Source organism: Oxyura jamaicensis, chromosome 1 (assembly GCF_011077185.1).
Source record: "Oxyura jamaicensis isolate SHBP4307 breed ruddy duck chromosome 1, BPBGC_Ojam_1.0, whole genome shotgun sequence".
In the NCBI taxonomy this organism is placed as follows: Eukaryota; Metazoa; Chordata; class Aves; order Anseriformes; family Anatidae; genus Oxyura; species Oxyura jamaicensis.
In genome coordinates this window covers 62,225,485-62,249,128 of record NC_048893.1, presented here as the reverse complement: position 1 = coordinate 62,249,128, position 23,644 = coordinate 62,225,485, and the positions used below count along the sequence as shown (strand labels likewise).

Here is a 23,644-nt window from a genome sequence, read left to right as displayed (position 1 = left end):
TTAACAAACACAAACTGCTACACAAGCACACATTAACTCTGGACAACACGCACATTTGTTTAAAATTAATTCTGGGGTGTTCTTGTAAATAAGTTTTATGGCTGTATGAAGAGAGGCTATAAACTGAGATTGGGCTCCTTGGTAGGTGGCATGTTACATTTTTTTAAGAAATATTATTCCTCCCATATAAATGCACAACAGATGTAACATTTGACCTAAGCAATAAGATTTATTACTATTTTTAAAGCAAATTCAGCACAGCTTACGAGAACACCGTACAGAATTCTTTAAGATAGAAAGAGATTCTTCTCGTCATCAATGCGTGCTTTGCATTTGTCAATTCTTGCCCTCAAAGCCAACCCACAGTGTAGTATTTTAGGTTTCTTACAAAGGTGATGATCCTGCAATCCAATCTGAAAACATTACATAGAGTGGTATCCCTCTAGTCATTGCAGTCATGGGCCCATATCTTTGCATTTAATAATGAAAAAAAATCTGCATGGCCTCTTTGGTCTCTTTGTGATCCAAAAAAATATTTCAGGTGATTTATGTTAAGCATGTTATCAGCAGCACATGCAATTCAAAGCAGTTTTCACACAACGTTTGGCAATGATAAAAAACATTACAGCCATAATCAAAGAACAAAGTTTCACTTATATTGTTTAATATTAATTTCTTTACCTCATGCACTTCTGTATAAATATTTATTGTTTCATATTCTCTTCAGAGGCCATAGTTCTTCCATTTTCTAAAAATAACCTGCTTATGTACAGTCTTCTCCTTTCAAAGCACTGCTCTTCTTCCTCTTTAGTCCAGTGCCAAGATCTCTGTGCGTAGAAAGTAGTGAGAGAGGGATACGTGCAACTTTACTCACACAAGCATGTTGAAAAAATGAGGAAGACTTCTTGGAAAATCACCTTGAATAGTAAACAGTCCTGTGAAATACCGATAGGCCTACACATCAGGCAGTAATTCTACATTTTGAGTGAGGGAAAAAAAAAAAACAAACATAACTGAACATATTAAAATCTCAGTTCAAGAAAACACTAGTTTTTTGTTGCTCAACAGCTTCAACTTGTAAATCATTTTTCAGATTTTGCACTTCATTTTATGTAACATAATCCAGGATGGGCCAGTAGGCAACTTGTGACCAACTCTCTCCGTTCACCTCAGGTGAACCCCGGAGCTGATACAGTTCCGTTCACATTGAAGAAATCAATCCATCTGAAATTACAAATCCCACCCCACCATGCACATAGCCGAGCACTTAAAACTGTGAGCCTCTGTACAGCCTGTGAAGAGAATCCTAGCATTAACTTTCGCCTCATTTTTTTTTCCTGATATGAACAACTACCCATTTGTAATCAAGGCTGCTTTCAGATCCTGCGTTCACAGCACTGCACCCAAACTGGGGCTGCCCAAGAAGTCAAGCACATTCTTATTCTAGAGAAAGGCATAGAAGAAAGTTCTTGAACACTCCTCTAGAAGATCCAATAAAATTAGGAACAGTGCAGGATTGTATCAAACACATCAACTCAATTTAAGTGGATGCCTTCCTGATTCCTACATCATCGCAATTGCATATGCCTGCAGATTCTCTTTGAACTGCTGTTCCCCGGAATTCATTAGTCAGGGAATAGTTGGTCAGTTAGCTCCCTTGACATAGCAATTTGGTAGGAGGTATGTTGACAATTTTTAAGAACAGTTGTAATCCCACTGAGCGTCTCCCACTGGTGATTGCACATCAGCCAAGACAAGATGTTCCCAGACTTTTTAAAGGGATGCATCTTTTCTCTGCTAGAGAAAATCCCACAAAATCTTTACTTCATATTAATGGCTGTCAGATTCAAGCTACTGACATCTGGAAAGATGCTGCATATTTAAAAGTATCTCAGTGCATTTGAATTGAGTAATGTGATTAGATCTGCAGAGCAGAGAAGTTTCTACCTGTTCAGTGCACAAGAACTGCTTTAATTCTCATTCATTTTACACCGCTGTTTTATTTTTTGTTTTATGGGGTGGGGCTTTTTTTTATTTGTTTACAGAAGTACCAGCAGTGGAAGAGATGTCAAAAGAAAGCAGCTTGGCCTCTTCATACATCCCCTTTATGGCACGGTTTTATACTAACACTTTCTACTACCTGGCACTGTGTCTGGCTTCCTCTAGCAAACTCAGAACATCCATCTTTACTGTATCCCATCCATTTGGGTTAAGATACGACAACTGAGAGAAGAAGAGTGCTATTTTCACTCACACTGTCAAGACATTGGTAGCCATACCTGCTGTATGCTTTGCTGCAGTGAGGGAAATATGATTCTCTGTCCAGCTGCAAAGATGCAAAGACTCTTGGACTTGAGTAACATCCTCATTCAGAGCTGGAGATCCTTGAGGAACTCACATATCAAAAGAATGACTACAGCATGTATCAAAACTACAGTGTATTTTTGCCTACCCTTGGAGCAAATTTAAGTAAAAGGTGCAGGGATTTCAAGTACTATTTTTGGATCTACCCATTTGAAGTAGTAAGTCACAGAAAGGTTCTTCTCAAACTGCAGACACGAGCAAAGGGGTTTTGTAGTTCTGCATCACCTGCACATGTTAAAGGAGAGACTTTCTTCTATAGATAGAAATGCAATGGATAGGCTCCACTGCTTCAGGAACCATGGGATTTAACAAATTTTGTTTAAGCTTTATTTTTTTCAGATATTCTGAGCACCCCTGAAATACCTAGTAACAGTTGTTTGTAAAGGGAAGGAAAGGGGGGAAGAAAAAAGACTAAGAAGTATTGTGGAAACAAAGGACAGTTAATCATTCATGTTGTCTACAATTCCTTTGGCTTACGAGTCTCAAGATAGACTCTTGCTTTACAGAAAAAAAAAAAAAAAAAGTCATCTACTGTCCTACCTTCTTTCTTCAATGTATGATGGAATCCAGAGTCACAAGCTGCCTGCACTTCATAGCCAAATGGCATATCCTAAAGCATTTCATTTCACGTCTTCTTGACACCCTGCAGGCACCCTTTCCCCTTACAACAAGGGATCTCACAATATCATTTTGTGTAACATTCTTTACATTATTTTGATTTCCACTCCCAAAGCACATCTACTTCAAACTGACTGCGTGCATAAGGGGTTTTGTTCTTTTGCTCGTTTTTTATGATTTTTTTTTTCTTAGCTTGATACTCTGCTCGCTTCCCGGAGCCAGCCATTTTGTTGAATTATTTTGCTTTGTTACAAAAGCAAAACAAATACTTCAGTTTTGAAATAAAGAGAGCAAAAAGAAGCAGCCAAAGCATGTCGTCATCCTTATTTTCCTCTTAAGAGTGACAACGCAGTATATGCGATTCAATACCCAGCATGGGTTAATTTAACCTAGAAAATAAATGTATCAGTTAAGTTAACATTTGATATGATGGTAACCAACACAATGCTAATTTCAAAGGTAAAGCCCTCATGGTGCCCATGAGTCACCTTCACACTTGAGGAACATGGGCATGGGGTAACACAGGTCACCGGTTATCAGTCTTTGTTTTATTCTACAATACGTTCACGATTCTCTGTACTTCCAGTGGCAAATACACCGTGCTTGGACGGCCAATGTTGGTATGTGATATCCCATGATTACCTTGGCCTCAAAGTCAGACAGTAATCCATGTTTGTGTTACTCTCCTTTTAATGCAGTACAAAGCTGGACACAACTCAGAAAGAAATCCTTAAAATCCATTACCTATTTATGATCATGTACAAACGGATATTTATCATGTTAAAAGAGAACCATATGTTAAAGTGGAGGCTAGAGCCCAATAAATCTTTTTGGATGGCTTTCCTTTTCAAAAAAAAGAAATGAAATAATTAACATTTGCTTTTGCCAGTAGAAACATTTGCTCATGAATCTCCTGGGAAGGGAAGGGCATTTAACCTTTTTACATGCCATCCCCTCAGATATCTCTGACTCCCACTGCAAAGCAGACAACAAAGATTCCCGACTCCATGCTGCTTATTAAACCTCTTGTAAGAAACATCTGGATGAAATTTTCTTGGCAGTTGACTTGAAAAGTATAGAAGCAGCAGAACTAGGGAGCAGCCACAGTTCAGCTGAGCGACACAAAGATGATGCTATACAAAAGCAGATTTTTCCTTGAACACCTTATCTCCTAAATATTAACTTGTGATTGTGCAAGCAACCTTATTAGCAGAAGAAAAATAAATCCCCCTTCTACTCTGCATGCCAGTGTACAGGAGGAAGATGGGCTTTGAAAGAAATCCCACTCAACAATCTCTTTTTTTTTTTTTAATAAAATAATAGAAATCTTAAACAGTTTACCTGACTAATACTTAATCTCAATTATCAGAGAGGACATTCATATCCTTAAACTTCAAAAAAAAAAACATTTCTTAAATTTGTAATTATTTCCAAACTTCTACGGCTTCTGAGAAACTCACCAGCTAACTGGATGTAATACCTTCCTGCCATTTCAGTAAATACATCCCCAGGCCTAAATTAGCAAAAGTGACCTATGATTTTCATGGCCTCTCTGCCTTCTGCTATTTGATCTGTAAGAAAATGTCCAATGTAGTATTTTTCATTTTTGAAAATGCAATCTATGGAATTCTCTCAGTTTCCCATATTTTTCACCAATTCCCACCATTTTCACCATTGCTATTATGTGAATAAGAGCAGTGGAAAACCTGCATGAATCAATTTTACTCTGCATCCGCTGTGGGAAAAAAAAAAAAAAAAAAAAAAAAAAAGAGGCAGCAGCAGTGCTGGAGTGAGTCCCACACAAAGGTGCAGGAACAAGAAAAATGGTGGGAAACCTGCCCCATGACTGCAAGACTGAGAAAGTTCCAGGGTATGGGGCAAGAAATAGACAGCAACACTATGGCCTCTTCCAGATGCCAAGGCACAGAGAGCTTCAGATTTATCAGACTGAATTACAATTACTCTTACATATTAAAAAAAAAAAAAAAAAAGAAAAAAAGGCATTTCAGGACACTGAAGGGAGCAATTTGTCATTTTCTACAACCCTTGAAAATCTAATAGGGCATGGGAAGGGCTTTGATTTTCCAGCTGGGGCACTGCTCTGCTCTAAAGAAATATATAACCTGTATGTGCTTAAAACTGCTTGGTAAATATTTTTATGTCTTAAAGAAATTAACACAGAGACAAAATCTGGACTAAATGTTTTATCTCCAATTCAAACTTCACATTCTAAAGCACCCCAACTTATTTTGGCTACATCACTGAGATCCCAAAAGATCTAGAGAAGGGGCACCTATTCAAATTAGTATTGCTATCAGTTTCTCATAATGGTAAGTTTCTCACTAAACGAACTTATTCACAAAAAACCTGTTAGATATATGTTCCAATTTATGAGAAACAAGTCTTTGAAATTCAGGAAAAAAATCTGTCAGATAACAAAATTTCAGTATGGAACAAGAACAGCCAAATGGAATGCAGACCAGAAATTCAATCACCGAAGAAACAAGTTCAGAGCTGTTTTTCTTCTATCAAGATAAATAAAATATTGTAAATATTTTGTACCACTTTATTCAGTACTACCACTGGAATGGTAATGAATTAATAAAAACAGAAAAGCGGGTTACAGGAACCCAAGTAAAATCCAATATTCAGCAAAAATAGTGGAAATAAAAAGCTGTCATGTAGAACATCTACATCTGAAGGCCATGCCACTTGTGCAGGCAGGAGGTAACGTCAACATAGATTTAGGATATCCACCTGCCACATGTGCCATCATAACTCAAGTGAGTTGATTTCATGGCTAAGAGAAATAATTTAAGACTACTACATCAAGGGAAAATCTGCAATTTTGTTAAGACACTCTGACACAACCAGTGTATGCTTTGCAACTGCAGCAGACACTTCCCCATACACATTTGGTCTGCACCAAATAGGGAAGATGAGATAACATTCTGAATCCAGCAATACGTATGCAACCAACAAACAATTAAACGATGTAGTAAAAAGCAGATGACAGGAAAACATGGAACCAAGGCTTACAGTGTATCAAGAAATGTCCTTACACTTAAAAAAATTATAATGCACTCCAAAATCCATTTGTTCAGGCAATCCATGTACAACAGAAGGCACTGTTATCCATATGAATCTATCAATTCTGCACAGCAAAAACCTGAGAAGTGCAACTCAATTAGATGCAGCCTGGCCCCTCCCAGTCATTCAGGTTCCTTGAGGACAAATGTTTCCTTTTCAGTCCATCAAATTATAAAAACACCACAAGAATTTGTACATTACAGTAGCTGGTTAGAAAAAGCTTTCTGGTGGGGGAAGCACACTGCTACATTTCAGAAAACCTTCAGCAGCACTGAATTACCCTCCCCTATCACTCAGAAGTCATGATGATTTTAAGAAAAAGTAATGATGAAACCCTTCCCATTGACCTTTGTAGCTGATCCTTCAGTTTCCACCTGGAGTACTTCCAGCAAAGTTAAATGCTGTGATCAGTCCTTTGTTGTCAAATGTGTAGCCACTTTGTTGTTCTATTGTCTTAGTCTCTAGAATTCAAAGAAGGGAAATGATATGAAAAATAGCCTGTAGAGAACACTTTTGCCAGAGATAATACCATAATACCATTCAGCTAAGAAAGCAAAGTTGTGGAAGAAACTCTCATTCCCTACGTGCAGTGACAGTAATAAATCACACTCCAATTTTCTTTAAATGAATAAGCACAACACACCTCTACAACAGAATGGAGAAATTAATCCTCTACAGAACAATTGTATGCTACACTATTCTGCTACACTTGCTTCTTGATTAAATCGGAATTTATTTTCCATGATGCCAGTGTCCTAAATGTCCAAAACCTTACACCATCTGTGAATGCAATGTTAGCAGTCCAACACATAATGCTGTTAGACACATAATGATCTATAGTAATTTCCATCAGATGACTGGCTGACAGCTAGATATTGCTTTAATTTGCTCTTCATTTTGAATGTCAGGTTGTGCAAAACCAGTTCATAGCTTGCTCAAACAGCAGCATATGTCAATGAGAGGGCAATTAATTATAATAACAGTAATCTGAATAACACACACTTCCAGACAAGCAATAATACAGCACAACATCCTACTCATGCTTTTCAGGCCTCTTGTAAGACTTTTGTTAATTAGCACAGAGATTTATTCTCTGTTGTTACAGATTAGATATGGTTCCAACATCCCTGAATAAATAAAGTGGCCCCAGAGAAGTGACCTACCTGCAGCATTTCGCCGGTGTTCTGCTAACGTATAAATTTCCTGCAGCTGTTTTTTCTGATCCTCACTCAGCGGTGCTGTCAGCGAATGGTACCAGGCAGCATCTCGGCTCTGCACCGCTGTCAGAACGGGAATGGATGGAAAGTGATTATCAGCTTACATTGCAAGTTAATTTGAGCCAAACAAATTAAATCCCTCGTTTGGTTAAAACAAACAAACAAACAGGATTTACATTGCAAAACAGATTCGGAATTCCCGTCAGTTTCTCAGTACAGAATCCCCCCCGTAAACAATCAATTTTGGAGAATTTCCTTACATCCTCTGCTTTCTGAAACAGAAAGTTAACAATGTGGCCAATTATCCACGGACAACAATGAAGTGAATCTTTTAACTGAATATTCATATCAAAACTAAAAGCAATGGGATTAGTCAAAGAGGAAAGGGAGAAGACATTTTTTCCACTATGATTTTAACATCTAGAAAGTGACAAACATTTTTATATATAGGAGTCCCTCTAGTGACCAACTCTCACTTATTTGGGCTGTGGTTGAAAAGCTCTGAAAGAAAACAAAGACTACTAATCTCTGGTTGTATTTGGTGCCATCTGCTTTTTGTGGTACTTGTAAGCCAAAAAAATCTTAGGACTAACATTAGAAAGCGTTTCCAGTTTAAATAAACTATTACTCATAACTAAGAAAAAGGCTTTTCCTAATGATGACCATAACCATCTCCCAGCTATTTCATAGTGTTCTGTCCACTAGCACACACATACCTAAAAGCGCTTGCGTAAAAAACTGGTATTCATCAACACCGTTTTCAAGGTCAAGAGGTGTGCTGAACCCTTCAAGAGCAGTCTCTTCCAATGCATCTTCATCCCAGTCATCATCATCATCGTCATCATCCTCTTCTTCTCCACCTCCACTGCCGCCACCACCTCCACCTCCTCCTCCTCCATGATTCTCTTGCATTGCCTGGCTCACTTCATTTGTCTCCTCCTCATCACTTGGTATCTCTTCTGCAAAAGCATTGATGTGTTTTGTAAAACAAATATTTAAAAGTATTTGGAATAAGTGGCTTTCAAATTAAGAATAATGAATAAATCTAATTTCTGGTTGAAAAGACGATCCCGTTAACATCCTTCCCAAAAAAACCTCAGAACAACTGGAAGAATGAAGCTATTAAAATGTTTTCTTCACTAAAGATCAGCTAAACATTTGTTTCTAAGAACACCTGGGGAATGTGACGCTTTTTTCGTCTCTCATGTACACTATCATTGCATAATTATAGGATCCAAAAATTTTGAGCAAATTTGTCTTTCACAAAGCATCCCACCACTATGCTTTTTAATTTATGAACAAAAAGACTGACATAGGCTTCTCAAATTGACACAAAACAAAGAGAAAAACAGGTGTATCCCTAATGTCTGTTTGCTATTCTTCAGAGTGCTCCTTTATTTGAAGGAAGTTAAAATATCATCTTTTGCTTAGTTTTACCTTCCACTCTGTTTATGAAACAATGATTATAAGCCGAATTAAATGCAATTCCAACAGGCAATTCTAAACATTGCTATTTCTCACTTAAGGAAAAATATTTTTGACTCTTAACTGAGATTTTTTTTCTTCTAAATCCCCTCCAGTTCCAAACCTTCCGCTCCTTCTGTGTTAGCAGGATAAAAAGAATGAAGTGAGCGTATCTGCGACAAACAGAAGGACTGAATCACAGGACAGAGAGTTCAAAGTTATTGTGCTCATTCCATAGCATACTCCTATACATTGAGAAAAATTCTGTAAATACATTACAGAACAATTGTGTGACATTTTAATGGATTACACAACCTGCTTAGACCCATTCTAATTTTTAGGCCTCAAACCATCTATTTCCTGTTCCAAGTCAAATACAACCACATGAATCTGCCTGCAACACTGTACAAAACTCACTCCCCACAGCTTCCGCTGCAATGTATTCTTCAGATTTTTCTCTCTTCTGCCAGCCACAGCATTAAGAAGTCTTTCTACTCCAGGCTCCTCATCTGCCTCAAACTCCACTTTGAAAATCACTGCATGCTATTTGCCATTTGGACAAAGACAACTTGCAAGGATTTCCTTTAAATTTCACTAGAATAGGTCTTTAAAATAGCTGGGTACTAGGAACAGCTTCTTTCCAGAAATCAAGAATGAAGCCAGTGGAGTCATGGAAAACACCTGCTGCTTATGGAGAAGACGGAGTACGTTCACAACAGTGGACTTGCAAGTTTTATTGTTACTTCCTCGCAGAAATTACCCTTTCACAAAGTATTACCTATTATACATTGAAACACTTTGATTACATTTTGGGAGTAAAAATCAATTCCTAAGGTGATCTTTCAAGCACCCAATAAGCCTAGCTATTTTCAGCAGGCTAACGAGTCTTAGAAATGAACTGCAATTTCTTACCCCCTTTAAATTAAATCCAGACAAAATCCACAATGTGAAAAGGGGAGATTTTACCATTATCTTCTGCAACGTGTTTGTCATCTTTAGCATGGTCCTCATGTTCTGTGAGTTCTCGCGAGGCGCAAACTTGTTTTAAGCCCAGGAAGAGGAGGAGGATTGAAGGGACAATCTGAGCAGCCACAGCATCCACTGCAGGCGGACGGTTCTGCAATTCCATTAAGATGCTCAGTCCTATTATACACATCTTTCTGTCATGGAGTCTAAAACAACACACAATCATTAGACAGAAAAACATATTTTCACTGCGCGGATATGAAGAGAGCAAAGTCCTGGTGCTTGACATGGCAGAACACAGTGTTTCAAGTTTATGTTATAGGATGCTAAACACATACTTCTTTTGTTCTGAATGTGAGTTTCCCGTTGGAAAGTACTTGTCCAAAAACAATCAAGTATATTTCAAGAAATGACCAAATTCCTGTTTCTGATTACCAAATGCAAAGTTTCTAATGCTAAAAAAAAAATAGTTTAATAAGTATGTAGAAAGTCTTGTCTTTAATAAACCATTTGATAAACATTATCATCATTAAATAGAGTGGAAAATTAATTTCCCTTGGCTTAGATAGGAGTACACTGAAATTAGAGAAAATACTCTTAGTAAAGAATAATGACAAGCAGAAACACACTGAATTGCAGGGTGCTTTTATGGAGTGCCACAGGGCTAGCTGTATTTAAGCATATTTTTTAAGAGTCCATAAGAGTGGCTGAAATACACATTCCATTTCCAACACTAACTTGAGGCACATTGCTAACTCCAGTGAAAGCAGGGAAATAACTGTACATCAAGAATAGCAAGCAGTACACTTAAAACAGGGAACCTGCAAATGAGAGACTTCCAGGAGAAACTATAGGTAATTAAGGGAAATAAAAATATGCAATTAACATCAGAAAGACTTTTGTGTGCTCCCAGCCTAGGAAACTAGGTAAGAACCTATGCTCTTAAAGAAATAATTTATTTTCACTTCCAGAAATTGAAATCATTTGCAAATAACACCGGGAAAAATCTTGAACTGCTTCTACAGAAAGTCTTTTGTCCTTCTTTACTGGAAACACTACTAGTATTCAGCTTTTCTCTACATTATGGTATTTTTCAATCAAGGGCTTGAGAAGAGCTCATTTTGTTTGAACCATTCAATTTGATGCTGGCATTTTCTGTCCAAACTTTCTTCAGGGCAAGTAGCTCCAGCAAAGTTTCAGCAAGACCTACAGGAACAAAGCAAATCTCTAGAGCTGGCTACTGTGGAGGTTCTTATCTCCCTGCAGCTGTGCATCAAGTGATCCCACAGTCTTTTATCTATGCGGTAGCATGGCATTACTAGCACAGCTGCAGCAGGGATAAACACCAAAGCAATTCTCTTTTAGCATTTTTTATTATTTCCAACTGGGAGAAAATGTCCAGCCTCCAGATTCTCAGTAGATAATTCTGTTACAGATTTGGTTTTACTTTAGAATGAGGAAGATGCAAGTTGAGAGAGAAAGAATTAACAAGATGTGCACCAGCAATTACAATAAAACTTACAGGAGAACAGCCAGTTTAATACATCACTTCAAAAATGAATATAGGAATATATTTCTAAAAATAATTACAATTTCATCACCGAAGATCCCATATAATGTGCTACTAAGCCACAATATTCTTCAAGTAATACAAGTGATCACATCTTACAGCTTTCTGAACTCTATGTATGTTTAAAAAAGGCTGTGGATCTGGAAGGATTTCGTAATAGCTCCTACTTTGTTAGTCATGTTAGGACATAGCAAAGTGATTCCATTCTCAGAGCAGTTGACAAGAACAATAAATTAAATACAGCCATGCCTAACATTATGATCACAAAAGACCTTCCAAGAAAAATGAAGTCAACTAGCATATCAAATGACGCACTGTCATGCTGGGTTCGGCTGCTCCGCTACATGTGTTGAAAAATATATCAAAATGCAAGTGGGCAAAGAGTGTACTTCCATCACCACAAACTGCAATGCTTCCTTTTCAGAAGGCACTGGACACAAAAGAGGGCATACAAATTAACCAAGAGTCAGTGGAACAGAGCCTGCTTTCACCTTCATGAGGAGGACTATCTCCCATTTTACCTGTCTTGAAAACGAACCCATCACCATTTGCTCACGTGCCAACACTGCGAAGCATAAATTCTACCTACAGACGATGCTATCTATGAATTGAACATTGCTTTTGGAGCAAGAGTTGTTCTTACTGCAAGTACAAAAGGAAAGAACTCTCTGTCAGCACCTTCATGTGGGCTTAACCAAAGGTCTGTAATCCATGCACAAAACTCCTAGCCTGCACCTTGACATGAAGAAGCCATGAAATTTCTTTAGGCCCACAATGTATAATGGAACAATTTCAGTGTAGGTGTAATGGGGTCATTAATGACACTTGGTACTACCTTTTATTATGGAGTTGAAAAAGCTGCTGTTATGTAACACCAATTGCATAACGTAACACAAAAATAATGAAAAAGTACAGCAATTAGTGGCTTAGCTTCATATTGAATCATCTTTTAAGGACATCAGAGGAAAATGGAAGACTCAGACATTGGTATATAGAAGGGGAATCATCATTAGGAAGTAGCCCAAATAGCCAAAAAGTACAGTGTATTTGTCATGCTTCATTTTCAAGCATCTATCAGAGAAGCTGTAAGAAAGAGCACATGCCTTTGGAATACACGTTATTAGAAGGCCCAGCAGGACAGCAGAAATGCAGGCATCAAGCTATCTTTAGTGAAGCTGGGCCAGAAGGAAGCTTGTTTCTTCTACCTGTCGGCACAAACAGCAGGACAAGCCTGAAGTTCAGCACTCAGTGCCACAGCTGTATCAAACACCAACAAGACTGAACAAAGAAAACGAGTTTTATGTCATTTACATATTTATGTAATGGCAAAGAATGGTTTCAGGACTACTCCTTTGCTATCCAAAGGCTCGTTATTTCAGCACTCGTCTGTCTGCACAAAGCTGCCTGGACACAATTCTCCTTACTGCTTTGTCCTTCGAGACCTTTACTTCTCTGCTCAGCAGCACACAATAGTCCTCCCCAGCAATCACGCACTCTGCTTGCTTCCTCAAAGGCATTCGAAGCCTTGCGTGCTAAACATACAAAGTCAGCCTCACATGGCAGTGCAATGCACAACTTCTAGGCCAGGTTGTTCCTAACACGCTATGTGCTCTTCACAGTCCACAGGACTTTTTGTAGCTAATACACTTCTTCCAACACAAGATAAAAAGACTTAAGGATCTTTTGTATTTTATACCAGGGCGAAAGTATTTCAAAGGAAAATGGCTAAGCCTTTCCTTTATCGGTTTGCTGTGCTCCTTTTATGTTAGGATCAAGTTGCTTTCTATTACACTAATCCACTTCCTGGACAAACTGCAATTAATTAGCCTTTTCCTTCTAATTGCAAAGTTGAACCAACCTCGTTTTCCTGTATAAGATTAGGGTTTTATATACTAGGATTTCTAACTATTTACTCTTGTATCAAATAAATCTTCCTAGTCTAAAAAAAATTATTCCCCCCCCCCCTCCCCCCCCCTTTTTTAAGCGAGTTAGGTTTTCCTTCCACCCTAACTGCCACAGAAGAATTTTTAGCACAAGAGTAAGAATAAGACATGGAAAGTCTAACCCAAATTTCAGGCTGTCAGAGAGAAGGTATAAAGCAGCAAGGAACAAATATTTCTACAAATGCTTTTTTTTTTCAGTCCCTTACCTTTATTCAGTTTGAAGTAATTGTAGAAAACATGTTTAGAAATAAATAAATACAGTATTCTGTGGTATATAGGCACACATCCACAGATGTGTAATATGCACAACGACATACTGGATTTATGCAGCCTTGCAGTGAGTTCTGAGCTCTCCTTGCCTTGATTACTTTTTACATTCCAAATTTCTAAACAGTTTTAAATAGTTTCCATATTTTTAATAACAGGGAAGAACAGCTACTTATTGTACCCCAGCCACTTCCCCCCTCCCTCCCCTCGCCTCACAAGATGTATTATTCCCATGGATTTCATTCCAAGAGTCCACAAGTACTGCTGAAGAAATACTGCGTTCTTTTGGCAAACACCGTTGGCTCCAGCATAAGAACATACCAGCACACAAACCCCTGCCTCTCAGCCCTTCTGGCAGAGCAGGATCTCTGGGCACTAGGACTTCGCAGCAGCAGAAGGGCAGAGGGACATGAGATTCATGTGGTGGAAGTAGCTTGAACAGCCACTGTTACCAGCAAAGCACAGACTGTCTGCAGGGCTAACTACAACATGGCAGTGAGAATTCACACCTGGAGGTGGATCTCCTTCGTTCTTCTCCAGTTTCTCTAGGATCTGTGAGCACACCAACTGACTCGAGTTTAGACCCAAAACTGCCTCTTGCTGGAAAGCCACCTAACTCTGAACTGAAGCAGCACTGAACGACAGCAGGTGAGAACTGTACAAATCAGGGCACCCACTAGTATCTTCACTGATGAAAAGAAGTCTGCAGAAGTTGGCCCAAGGAAGGGTAGCAAAGAAGACAGATTTTGTTTCCAACTGCCTTTTCCTGTTCATTTAAGGCCTTTTCAGATGATGACCCTTACTAAAATGAAATGGTCTTCTAGAAGCAGTCCTGTCCTTCTGAGGGAGGGAGGGAGGGAGGGAGGGAGGGAGGAAGGGAGGGAGGGAGGGAGGGAGGGAGGGAGGCAGGGAGGAAGTCGTTTAAAACATATCACAGTGCCTCACAAGCAGTATTACAGCAAAAGCCTTATGCCTGGAAGCCACATACTGAGAAGACAACAGTGAAGGAAAAGCAATTTTTAGATTTAAGCAACTTTATAGTTATTTATTTCACTGCTCATAGCAGCACATCAAAGAGATGTTTTAATCCAGCTGCTGTTCAAATGCATAGCCTGAGCAGAATCTAGCCTGACGATCTCTGTGTTTCATTTTCATAGGCTTTGTCAACTTTTGTCTCAGCCCTGAAAAAGAACTTAGTTGAACAGTAGTTGCAGAAGCTGATGCTTTTTGAAAAGCAACACAGAAGAACTGAACGTTAAGCTGTAGCTTACAGGAGTACTTGAGGTTGGATCCTATTCAGGTCGGCAGCATTTTTCTCCTTTGGATCTGACTAGTTTCTCACTGAATGCTCCAGGATGAACTGTTTAAGGCTATAAATCTCTTTCATTTTTTATTTCTTCTAAAAAGAATGACAAGTTTACTACCTATAGGGAATATGTTCTTTTATACTGCCTCTGCATGCTTTCAGCATTTGATATGCAATACAAAAAATGACAGCACAAAGAGCTGAATATCAAGAACTTTTCTGCAGCCATAAAAAATTAGTACAAGGAAATCCTGATACTAAAACTCTCACTCTTTTCTAAAGTCTGTAGAAACTAAAATAATTTAAAAATTATCAGTAGTATTACCAGAAGATATGGGAAACGCAAACTTCAAGGTGCTATTTTTCAGTCTCTGGGACTCCAAAAGAAATGAGAGACACTGGGTACTTTTTGCCTACTTTGTCACTAACTCAAGCAATCCCTCTAATTGGTAATGTGTATTTATGCTAATGCGTAATACAGGATGTGCTGTAGACATTTTCTATACATATCAAGTAGAAAAGGTCAGAATGCTTGTGATAATAAACTGGATTTGTTGTAATGAATAAGAGATCCGGGCGCCCCCCCCCCCCATTTATCTGTTTAATGTGTTTAGAACAGAACAGTTGGAAGTCCATTCAGTTGGAACATCCCTACAAAGGTCATCTAGTTCAACTCCCTGACCACTTCAGGGCTAACCAGAAGTTAAAGCATATTAATGGGGGCATTGTCCAAATGCCTCTTGAAGGCTGCCAGTTTTTTGTTTTTGTTTTTGTTTTTTTAATTAACTTTAAAGAGAGACTACTATGGTAATACCATCAAATCCAGACATGAATGGGAATCTGCACGGAGCCTACATATATCAAAGAAGGAAATTACTCTTGCATCTCCAAGTGTTTTTTATTTTATTAAGACAGATAGAATTAACATGCAGACCAGAAATAAGGTAGTTTGTGCTGCAAGTCTGCAAACTTGAGGGTCTTTTCCAACTTCTATGATTTTAAACTGATGCCCTTTCATCCTAATCCTGCTAAACTGTGTAATTAGGACGGAAGAGGAAGGAGAACAGTTTTTATCACATATGTTTGGTATGGGTTTTAAAAACACTAAAAAGGACATGCTGAGAGCAAACCTAACATATACTAGGTGGTCATTGATTGGCTAGGAGTCATTATTTTATTACAGTTATTAAAAAGTTGATTCAGTGCTACAATGCACCACACAATATAAATACAGGGTGAATAATGAGGCAATAATGCAACTATACCAAGATGGCATATAATTCTGCTCAATAAAGGTAAACTCAAATAAGAACTGCCATGAAGAAAAGCTACATGGATGATTGGGGAGTGCAAAAAGCATCTTATAAGACCAACTCTAAAGACTGTAAATTCTTTAGAATTAGAAGGACAAGACTGTACCAAAAAACAGGTAGAAAAAGAATGACAACCTGAAGATAAGGTATGCATCTATGCATCAGGAGCTGCCTGCCTTGGTCCTGTGCTCATTCTTAGCATGACTCCTAGCACATTGATACTTCACTTAGTCTGCTGGCACAGATTATGCACAGAGAAGACATGTTCTAACCCTGTCTGTACATCTGGAGTCAGAAGTCATGCCTTCAATGACAAAATGTAACTCACAGCAGGAAGGTGAGCAGTAGCTGTTAACTACATCTGACTGCCTGCTTTGCCCTTAAGTGGAATTGAATCTCACAGCCAGACACCACGTCTCTCAGCTGAGAGGCAAGCACTGGATGTTATGCACTGAACTTCACAACCCCACAGCATCAAGCACATACTTTGTTATGTGATGACAGGCTTTGTCCACTTCCATTTACCTTCATTTATAAATGTTCAGCTTCTGCCTTAGTGCACATTAGTGTAGCGTACATACATGTTACAGGCAGGTCTGCATGAAGTTTAAGTTCAGGAGTACATCAGTAGCACAGCGTTAAATGAGCAACGCTGATCATGAACAACTGGCAGAAATTAAAATCAAAGTATGCGATTCATTGGACTGAACAATGTTTTTTGAACATTAAATAGAGTGGTTAAATACTTTATAAAATACCGAACAGAAAATATGTACATGTATCTGAGGAAAAAAAGTTAACATCTCCCTGAAATCCTGCTGGTCAGCTCTAAATATTACCCTCAGTGCAAGTTGTACCTTCTCTTGGATAAGAAAAGAGTTTGAAATGGAAAGGAGTAATTCAGTTGGAAGGGACTTTCAAAGATCATCTTGCCCAACTAGCAGATCACTGCAGGGCTAACCAAAAATTAAAGCATGTTAGCAAGGGAATTATCCAAACATCTTGAACACTGACATGCACAGGGCATCAACCACCTCATTAGGAAGCCTGTTCCGGTGTTTGACCACCAACTGGGTAAAGATATTTTTCCTAATATCTAGTCTGAATTTCTGCTAGTATCTACTCTGATAGTCTCTGATTAAAAACAAAAAAAAGAAAAAAAATAAAAAAAAAAAAACCTAAGGCATTCTGAAAGACAGTATGTATTGTTCTCTTGTACTGTTGCAACACAGAAGACTCAGCATATAGCTCAACAGACCAAGAAAAATTAGATATACATAGCACACCTTTATTAGTAGCATTGCAATTAGACGTGGTGTGGATTACTGTCATATGGAATAATTAAGGAATAAAATCACTTGCTTCAACAAGACTAGGGATACAATTAGAATTGAAAAAGCCAAAAGCAGGGACTTTTGAAAGACAAAAAGACAATACTTGCCCAAGAAAACAGTCTGTGTCATTCATCCACTGGTTTATGAACTGTGCAGTGATGGGCTCAGGATTGTGTGGAAACCTGATGTTCTCTAAGGTGTGCAGAAGTAGGTCAGGATTGTAGTAGAGTGCAGCTATGGCAACCTGAAGACACATGGTACGAAGTTCACTTGTTTTAACTCCTCTTGTTAACCTCTCCAGAACAGCCTCCACAAAGAGTGGAATACACTGGGCATATAATGAAGAAGGAAAAAAAAGCAAGTATTATACATGTTGCCAGATTATACACAGGTTTAAAACACATTTATCAGAACTGATCTCCAGAACTAACTGAAGTCCAGGTATATCCTAAGAAAACATTAGATTAATATAAAAGCTTTTTAAGCCTCTGCTTACATACTTACAAACCTTCCCCAAAACAACCATTCTATGAGCTAAAAATCGCCGATGTTATTCTCAGCACAGAGGAGAATATTTGGAGCTATCTGGGCAGAATTTGTTTTGGTGTGAATGAAAGGTTTTGAAAAGAACTCAGGGACCTTCTCATCTTTGAATAAAGATACCCAGCAACTTAAAAACTAACGTATTAAAAACTGAGAGGACCTAAATCTGCAAGAAAAAAAGTTTTTCCGAATAAATGAAAAGTGATACATTTCTTTAAGAAGCTTGCAATGAGTGAGCTTATTCAGCTAAAATTATGGACATATTTCTACACAATGAAATGAACATCTACATATATTTCAACATGCAGGTTTATGCTTTATATTAATTTGGAACGCATTCCGAATGTTTCAGTTTATGAATTTCAGTTCAGAGTACAACTATATTAATTCCCAGAGTTGTGGTGCTCATTTCAGCCTTCCACCACACCCCTATTTCAATGTAAATGCATATAATTCACTTTAATCCCTTCCAGATTCTTTTTTAAAATAAAATCTTGAAGGGAATACTTTTATCTTCAATTACTTCAATGGTAAAGTTATAGTGGTTTCAGTGAAATTAACCGAAAATTAATCACTGAAGTCCATGGATTGCACTGCGCAAACATCAAACATGATATGGCAAAGTAATTTAGAGGCTGGAGTATTATGTAAAATGTGAGACCAGAATTTAGCTTTTAATATGGGGGGGAAAAGAAAAAAAGAGAAAAAAAAATCACGATCTACAAATGTGTTGTATACAATTACAGAAAATTGCAATTATGGTTTTCCTGCCAATCACAATCTAGCTACACTTAAGTTTTTCATTCACAAGTATACCGTGAGTTCAAAAAGGACCAAGTTCATAAAAAGGACAAGGCTCGGAGAAAAAAATACGTCAATAGCTGTGTTTGTGTAATTAATCTCTCAACCACAATTCTGTATTTCTCCCCATTGTTTCATTTTGCATCTCCCCCCAAGTTCTCCAACTCCAACTGCTTTTCTCATGAATCATACACATAGCATTGGAAACCTGTACAAGAGAAAACCTCCTAAGTGTGTATCACCTGGTCAATACCCCGTCCTTTGCACTGAAGAACAATTACTTCTAGGAGTTTGGCTGCATGGCACTCTGCATCTTCTCCTGCATCTCCTGTTAATACCTAACAATCAAAAAGGCAATTTAACTTATCGGTATTAATCGCTGTCAACTATGAAAGCAAGTGCTCTTGTACCTGAATACATCAAAATTCTACATGGCATATCTATAATACATATACACATGTATATATATATATGTAAACATAGATCTATTCATGCTGTATTTTCTGATGAAGTAAGAAAGATAAACTTATCTCTACAGGATATAAATCAGGATAGGTGACTAACAATGAATCTAAAAATTCAGAAGAAATTGCTATTGTTCTTTATTAATGTTAGTATCCTCTATACATCCCTTATCGCTTCCCCTTTTTCAAAGGTTATGTTACTTGCAAGAATCATTGATGTTTTCCACATCCTGTTTCCATTTTCTGACTTCAGTTCCAATAAACACTGGCAGATTAACAGCCTGGCAAAGCGAGGTCCTATCTCTAGGCTAGTTTCAGATTCAAAACGAGATGTGTATAATCACTTTATGTACATGCACATATGCACGAAACTGACTGTTTCTTCTCAGTATGTTTCAACCCTACAGCTAGTGTCAATCAAACTTGACAAAGAAGCAGAATTCACACATACATTAAATCCCTGTAAGTCTCTTAAAAATAAGCACGTAGATAGATTCCTAAGACTTGATGATGCCCCAAATCAGACCAAGGCTGCAGTGTGATCTCATACTTTATTATACGTGAGAGAATCCGTATAAAAGGGAAACAGGAAAATGTGGGAAGAACTTCAAATGAGTTCGCACCTTAGCTGAGAACTAAAGAACCCCATCACAAGATAGACAACCCAAGGAAATCAGGCTTCATTAATTCTTCTGCTTACCAAAATAGCTGTTCATAGAAGAGAGTCAAGGCAAACAACAGCACAGCAACTTTCTCCCACACATTTGTGCACAGTTTTTTTAAAAAGTATGTCACCTGAAACTGTGAAGGTGCTATGACTACTTGGAACTGAGATGAGACCAAACTTCATTTCATTCTGCAATGATTGGCTACCACCTGGCATGTTCAGGTCACTTTTAATCTGATTGTTAGGTAAGCATAACAGTAAGAATCAGAATACTACTTACCTTTTTACACATAGCATAAATGATTTCTAAATGCTTTGGATTAGACAGTAAAGTATCAGTGTCAATGGTCACATAATTATGCAAGAGAGGCATCATATCTGCAGAGGAGAGAAAAAATAAATAAAAAAAAGGCAATCTAATCCTTAGAAGTGCTAGCCAGTGAGGCTGTAGTCCTGTAATGGGATTCATTAGCACAGATTCTTGGACATGGTTAGAAATTGAAACTTTGCAAAAGTCTACTTTAGCAGAATTCTTCATAAAGTGCACCACGCACAATGCATTCTCAGGAGAAGAAACAGAATAGAACAACATTTTAATTTAGGAATTTGTAGTTTCCCATTAACTTTGTATATTTCAACTTTCTTTGAGTTCAGGACCTCCAACGATAACTGATCATACTGACAGATTTGAACATGCTTCGCTAGCTAAATATGCTCCTGTTACACTCCCACACTAAACAGATGGTCAGGACATGACTAAAGTACATGATCATTTTATACCAAGACACTAAATGGAAGTGACCTTTGTAAGGTGGGTTCCGGAGATGAATTCCTAAACAGCTGCAACATCAAGAGAAGTGGTAATACCTGCAAAGTATTCAAAGCAATCCTGCTGGAAAACCTCGTACAGAACACCTAAAAGCTGCCACATTTGAGGTGAAATCATTTGGCATGTCAAGCTGTACGCCAAGGAAAGAATTTCTTCATAGAACTCTGGAAAGGAGAAACAAATTTGTTAAAAAAAAAAAAATTGTTTGCAAATATCTTGAAATCTGAAACTCAAGCCCTGAGTTATAAAACAACTAGAAGACGGCAATTACTAATTATATCAAGAAGAATAAAAATAATACAATTTGGAAAAGACTATTTAAGGTCTTATATTGGCTACAATTGCAACAATATGCATTGCTTTTTATTATGTGCTTTTTATTAAAAACACACACTGGAAAAATGCATTACCTGTGCACCAAAGGCATTGCTTCTAATGACTTACTGTAAAATGTTTTTACTTTCTCAATTTATTTTTATTTTTATTTTTTTTCTTCTCAGAAGGCCTTAGCACAACGCTATGTAACTCTTTAATGCCGGAAACTGACAAAGAGGTAATTTAATTGCACACGAAGTTCATAAAATAGTAATTGCAGATTTTGGTCTTTAACACAGAGCTAGAACTATAAGAACTGCATCCTCTGTTTTTAATTCTTAAAGAAGTGAGAAACAACAACAAAAGATGAAGTTCTGTCCTGGAAGATGGTATTGCTTCTAATAATTAAAGAATTTTTCATGCAAAAACCTGTATAATGTTTTTCTAAAAATTAGCTCCAAGAGATACCTATAACATGTTTCTGCAAAACAAGGCCAATGATCTGTAAACAGATGCTCTCCAGCTGTTGAGTTATCTGAAATTAAAAAAACACAGAAGTTTATTTTAAAATTTAGTAAGACAGTCATTTGATCAATGTACTTGATTAATTCAGTATAAGTTCTTCAAAGCAAAAAGGCTTTTTATCACTTTCTAAATTCTGATTTAATGATCACAAGATTATGAATAAGGTCTCACTGATTTGAGTACCCAATTTCTCAATGAACAGTATTACTTTTTAAAAACATGTCACTTGCGGCATTTCTGTTTATTTTAAAAATTCTTACTTGAGAGTTAGTCTGCAGATCCTTTGAAAAACTGTTTCTGTTGTCCTTTCTGGATATAAAGCAAAAGGTGATGCTAACACTGTACTTTGAGGTAAGGCCTCAGTACAAAATCTCTGAAGTAGAATAGGTTGAAAGAAAGAAGAGATGCTTTTGCTTATGATCTACGAATAGCCTCCCAAAACAGGCCCAGCAAGAGGATCACGTGTAGAGTTTAGGAGAATACAACCGTGGTAAAGTCAGACAAAAGCTGTTGTGTGGCTATCTGTTGGAGTGGGCAGGTGAGAGGATAATTTATTCAGCCTTGCAATGTTGGACAGAGATGACATTTATGAAGGAAACCAAATTGCAAGGAGACTTATATGGATGCATCGCAGGTGTAAGTAAAACCATCAAACATAGGCATTTAATGTTATTGCTGCTGGTCATTCATTAAACTCAAAGTCTTGCAGGATGTCAGGCTTCCTGGGTTTCTTCTGGCAAAGGGCTTAAGTATGTGACCACAGATTCATCCGTGTACCTTCAGGTAGAACATTCAGACATATGGCTGATCATCCCCTAAGCTCTACATAGTTAATGGTGAAAAGGAAAAGAATTACTAAGTTTTCAGCCTTCTGTATCATTTGTATATCATTTATATCACTTCTAAAATCACATAAGATTCTGAGATGAAGAGTATTCTGCACAGTATTTTAGCTTGTGCTTCACATAACAGAAAAACAAGCTGCTAAACTTATGTCCAAAATACCCCAAACCCCAAAGGTAAAACCTGAAGATCTACTTCTGATTAGCTGAGCATCAAGAGCGATTGTTAACAGATTTCATGTTAGCTTTCAAAAGACGCAAGGGGTTCTTGTAAAGGAATGAAAGATGTTCTCAAATTCAAACGAACACAATGGTCATACAAGAAAATATTATGAAGCTTATAGTTTTAGAATACATTAATTAGAATATTAAGATTCTACTTATGCAATGAAACCTCATTATAAATCAAAAGGAAGCCATCTAGGACAAAGCTTTTTTGTGCTTTATGTCAGCTGAGCTCAAATTTACTGACAGACTTTGCCTTTTTTATCAGTCACTGAAATCCTTCCTGCCTCAGCCAGCTCACGTACTATGAGCAGAAAGAATCTCTTTTTTTCTCTGAATATGTGAAATGTAGACTTGCATTACAAAAATAAAAACAGTTCCTAGGAATTCTATCCAAGAAACTGCTAGGTAAACAACAAAGTATGAGTCACCATTATAAAAAATCACGCTTATGCAAAATACTACTCCTCAAAATATATTTTAATAGCCTGTAGTAATTGTCCAATGAAGTGTTCACCAGAGTAAGGGCTAAAGATTTTATCCTCATGATATAAATACCCTGCAAATTTAAGAGCTAAACAAATAAGAAATCACAAAAATAAACTGGGCTTTAAATTCAGATCTGTCAGAGGTCACTTGGTACTAATTCACCATCCTGCTATAGTAAATACTCATTCATGTCCATCAAGGGATGCAACACATACATAGAACTGCTTGTCATCATGAAGGAAAGGCATGAGGGAAAGCAGATGCATGTAACAAAATCTTACCTCCTTGTGATCTTCCACAACTGTCAGGATAGTGTCAATTGTGTGCAAGATGCCCATGGCCATAACTGTTTTGTCCTCCACTTCCTCATATTCCTCACTCTGAAGTACTTTACCAAATATTTCAGCCTATGAAAAAAAATTTGACATTTTTATTTTTTCCATGCAAAACCAAGATAGCTAGTGCAAAACCAGCAATGCCCTATCTGTAACA

General features: G+C 37.6%; 1 protein-coding gene across 1 annotated transcript in view; it reads right to left on the bottom strand.

The window, feature by feature from the left end:
• Positions 1–209: 209 nt before the first annotated feature.
• The window catches only part of IPO8 (importin 8), a 50,838-nt gene continuing 27,403 nt past the window's right edge, over positions 210–23,644 (bottom strand). The window contains exons 16-25 of the mRNA XM_035345224.1: positions 23,434–23,559; positions 21,540–21,606; positions 20,795–20,920; positions 20,208–20,305; positions 19,039–19,134; positions 17,560–17,780; positions 9,720–9,925; positions 8,006–8,248; positions 7,236–7,352; positions 210–6,533 (exon numbers count right to left, since the gene is read on the bottom strand). Of these exons, the coding sequence (XP_035201115.1) occupies positions 6,436–6,533; positions 7,236–7,352; positions 8,006–8,248; positions 9,720–9,925; positions 17,560–17,780; positions 19,039–19,134; positions 20,208–20,305; positions 20,795–20,920; positions 21,540–21,606; positions 23,434–23,559 (1,398 nt within the window). The 3' untranslated portion in view covers positions 210–6,435. The remainder of the gene's footprint in view (positions 6,534–7,235; positions 7,353–8,005; positions 8,249–9,719; positions 9,926–17,559; positions 17,781–19,038; positions 19,135–20,207; positions 20,306–20,794; positions 20,921–21,539; positions 21,607–23,433; positions 23,560–23,644) is intronic.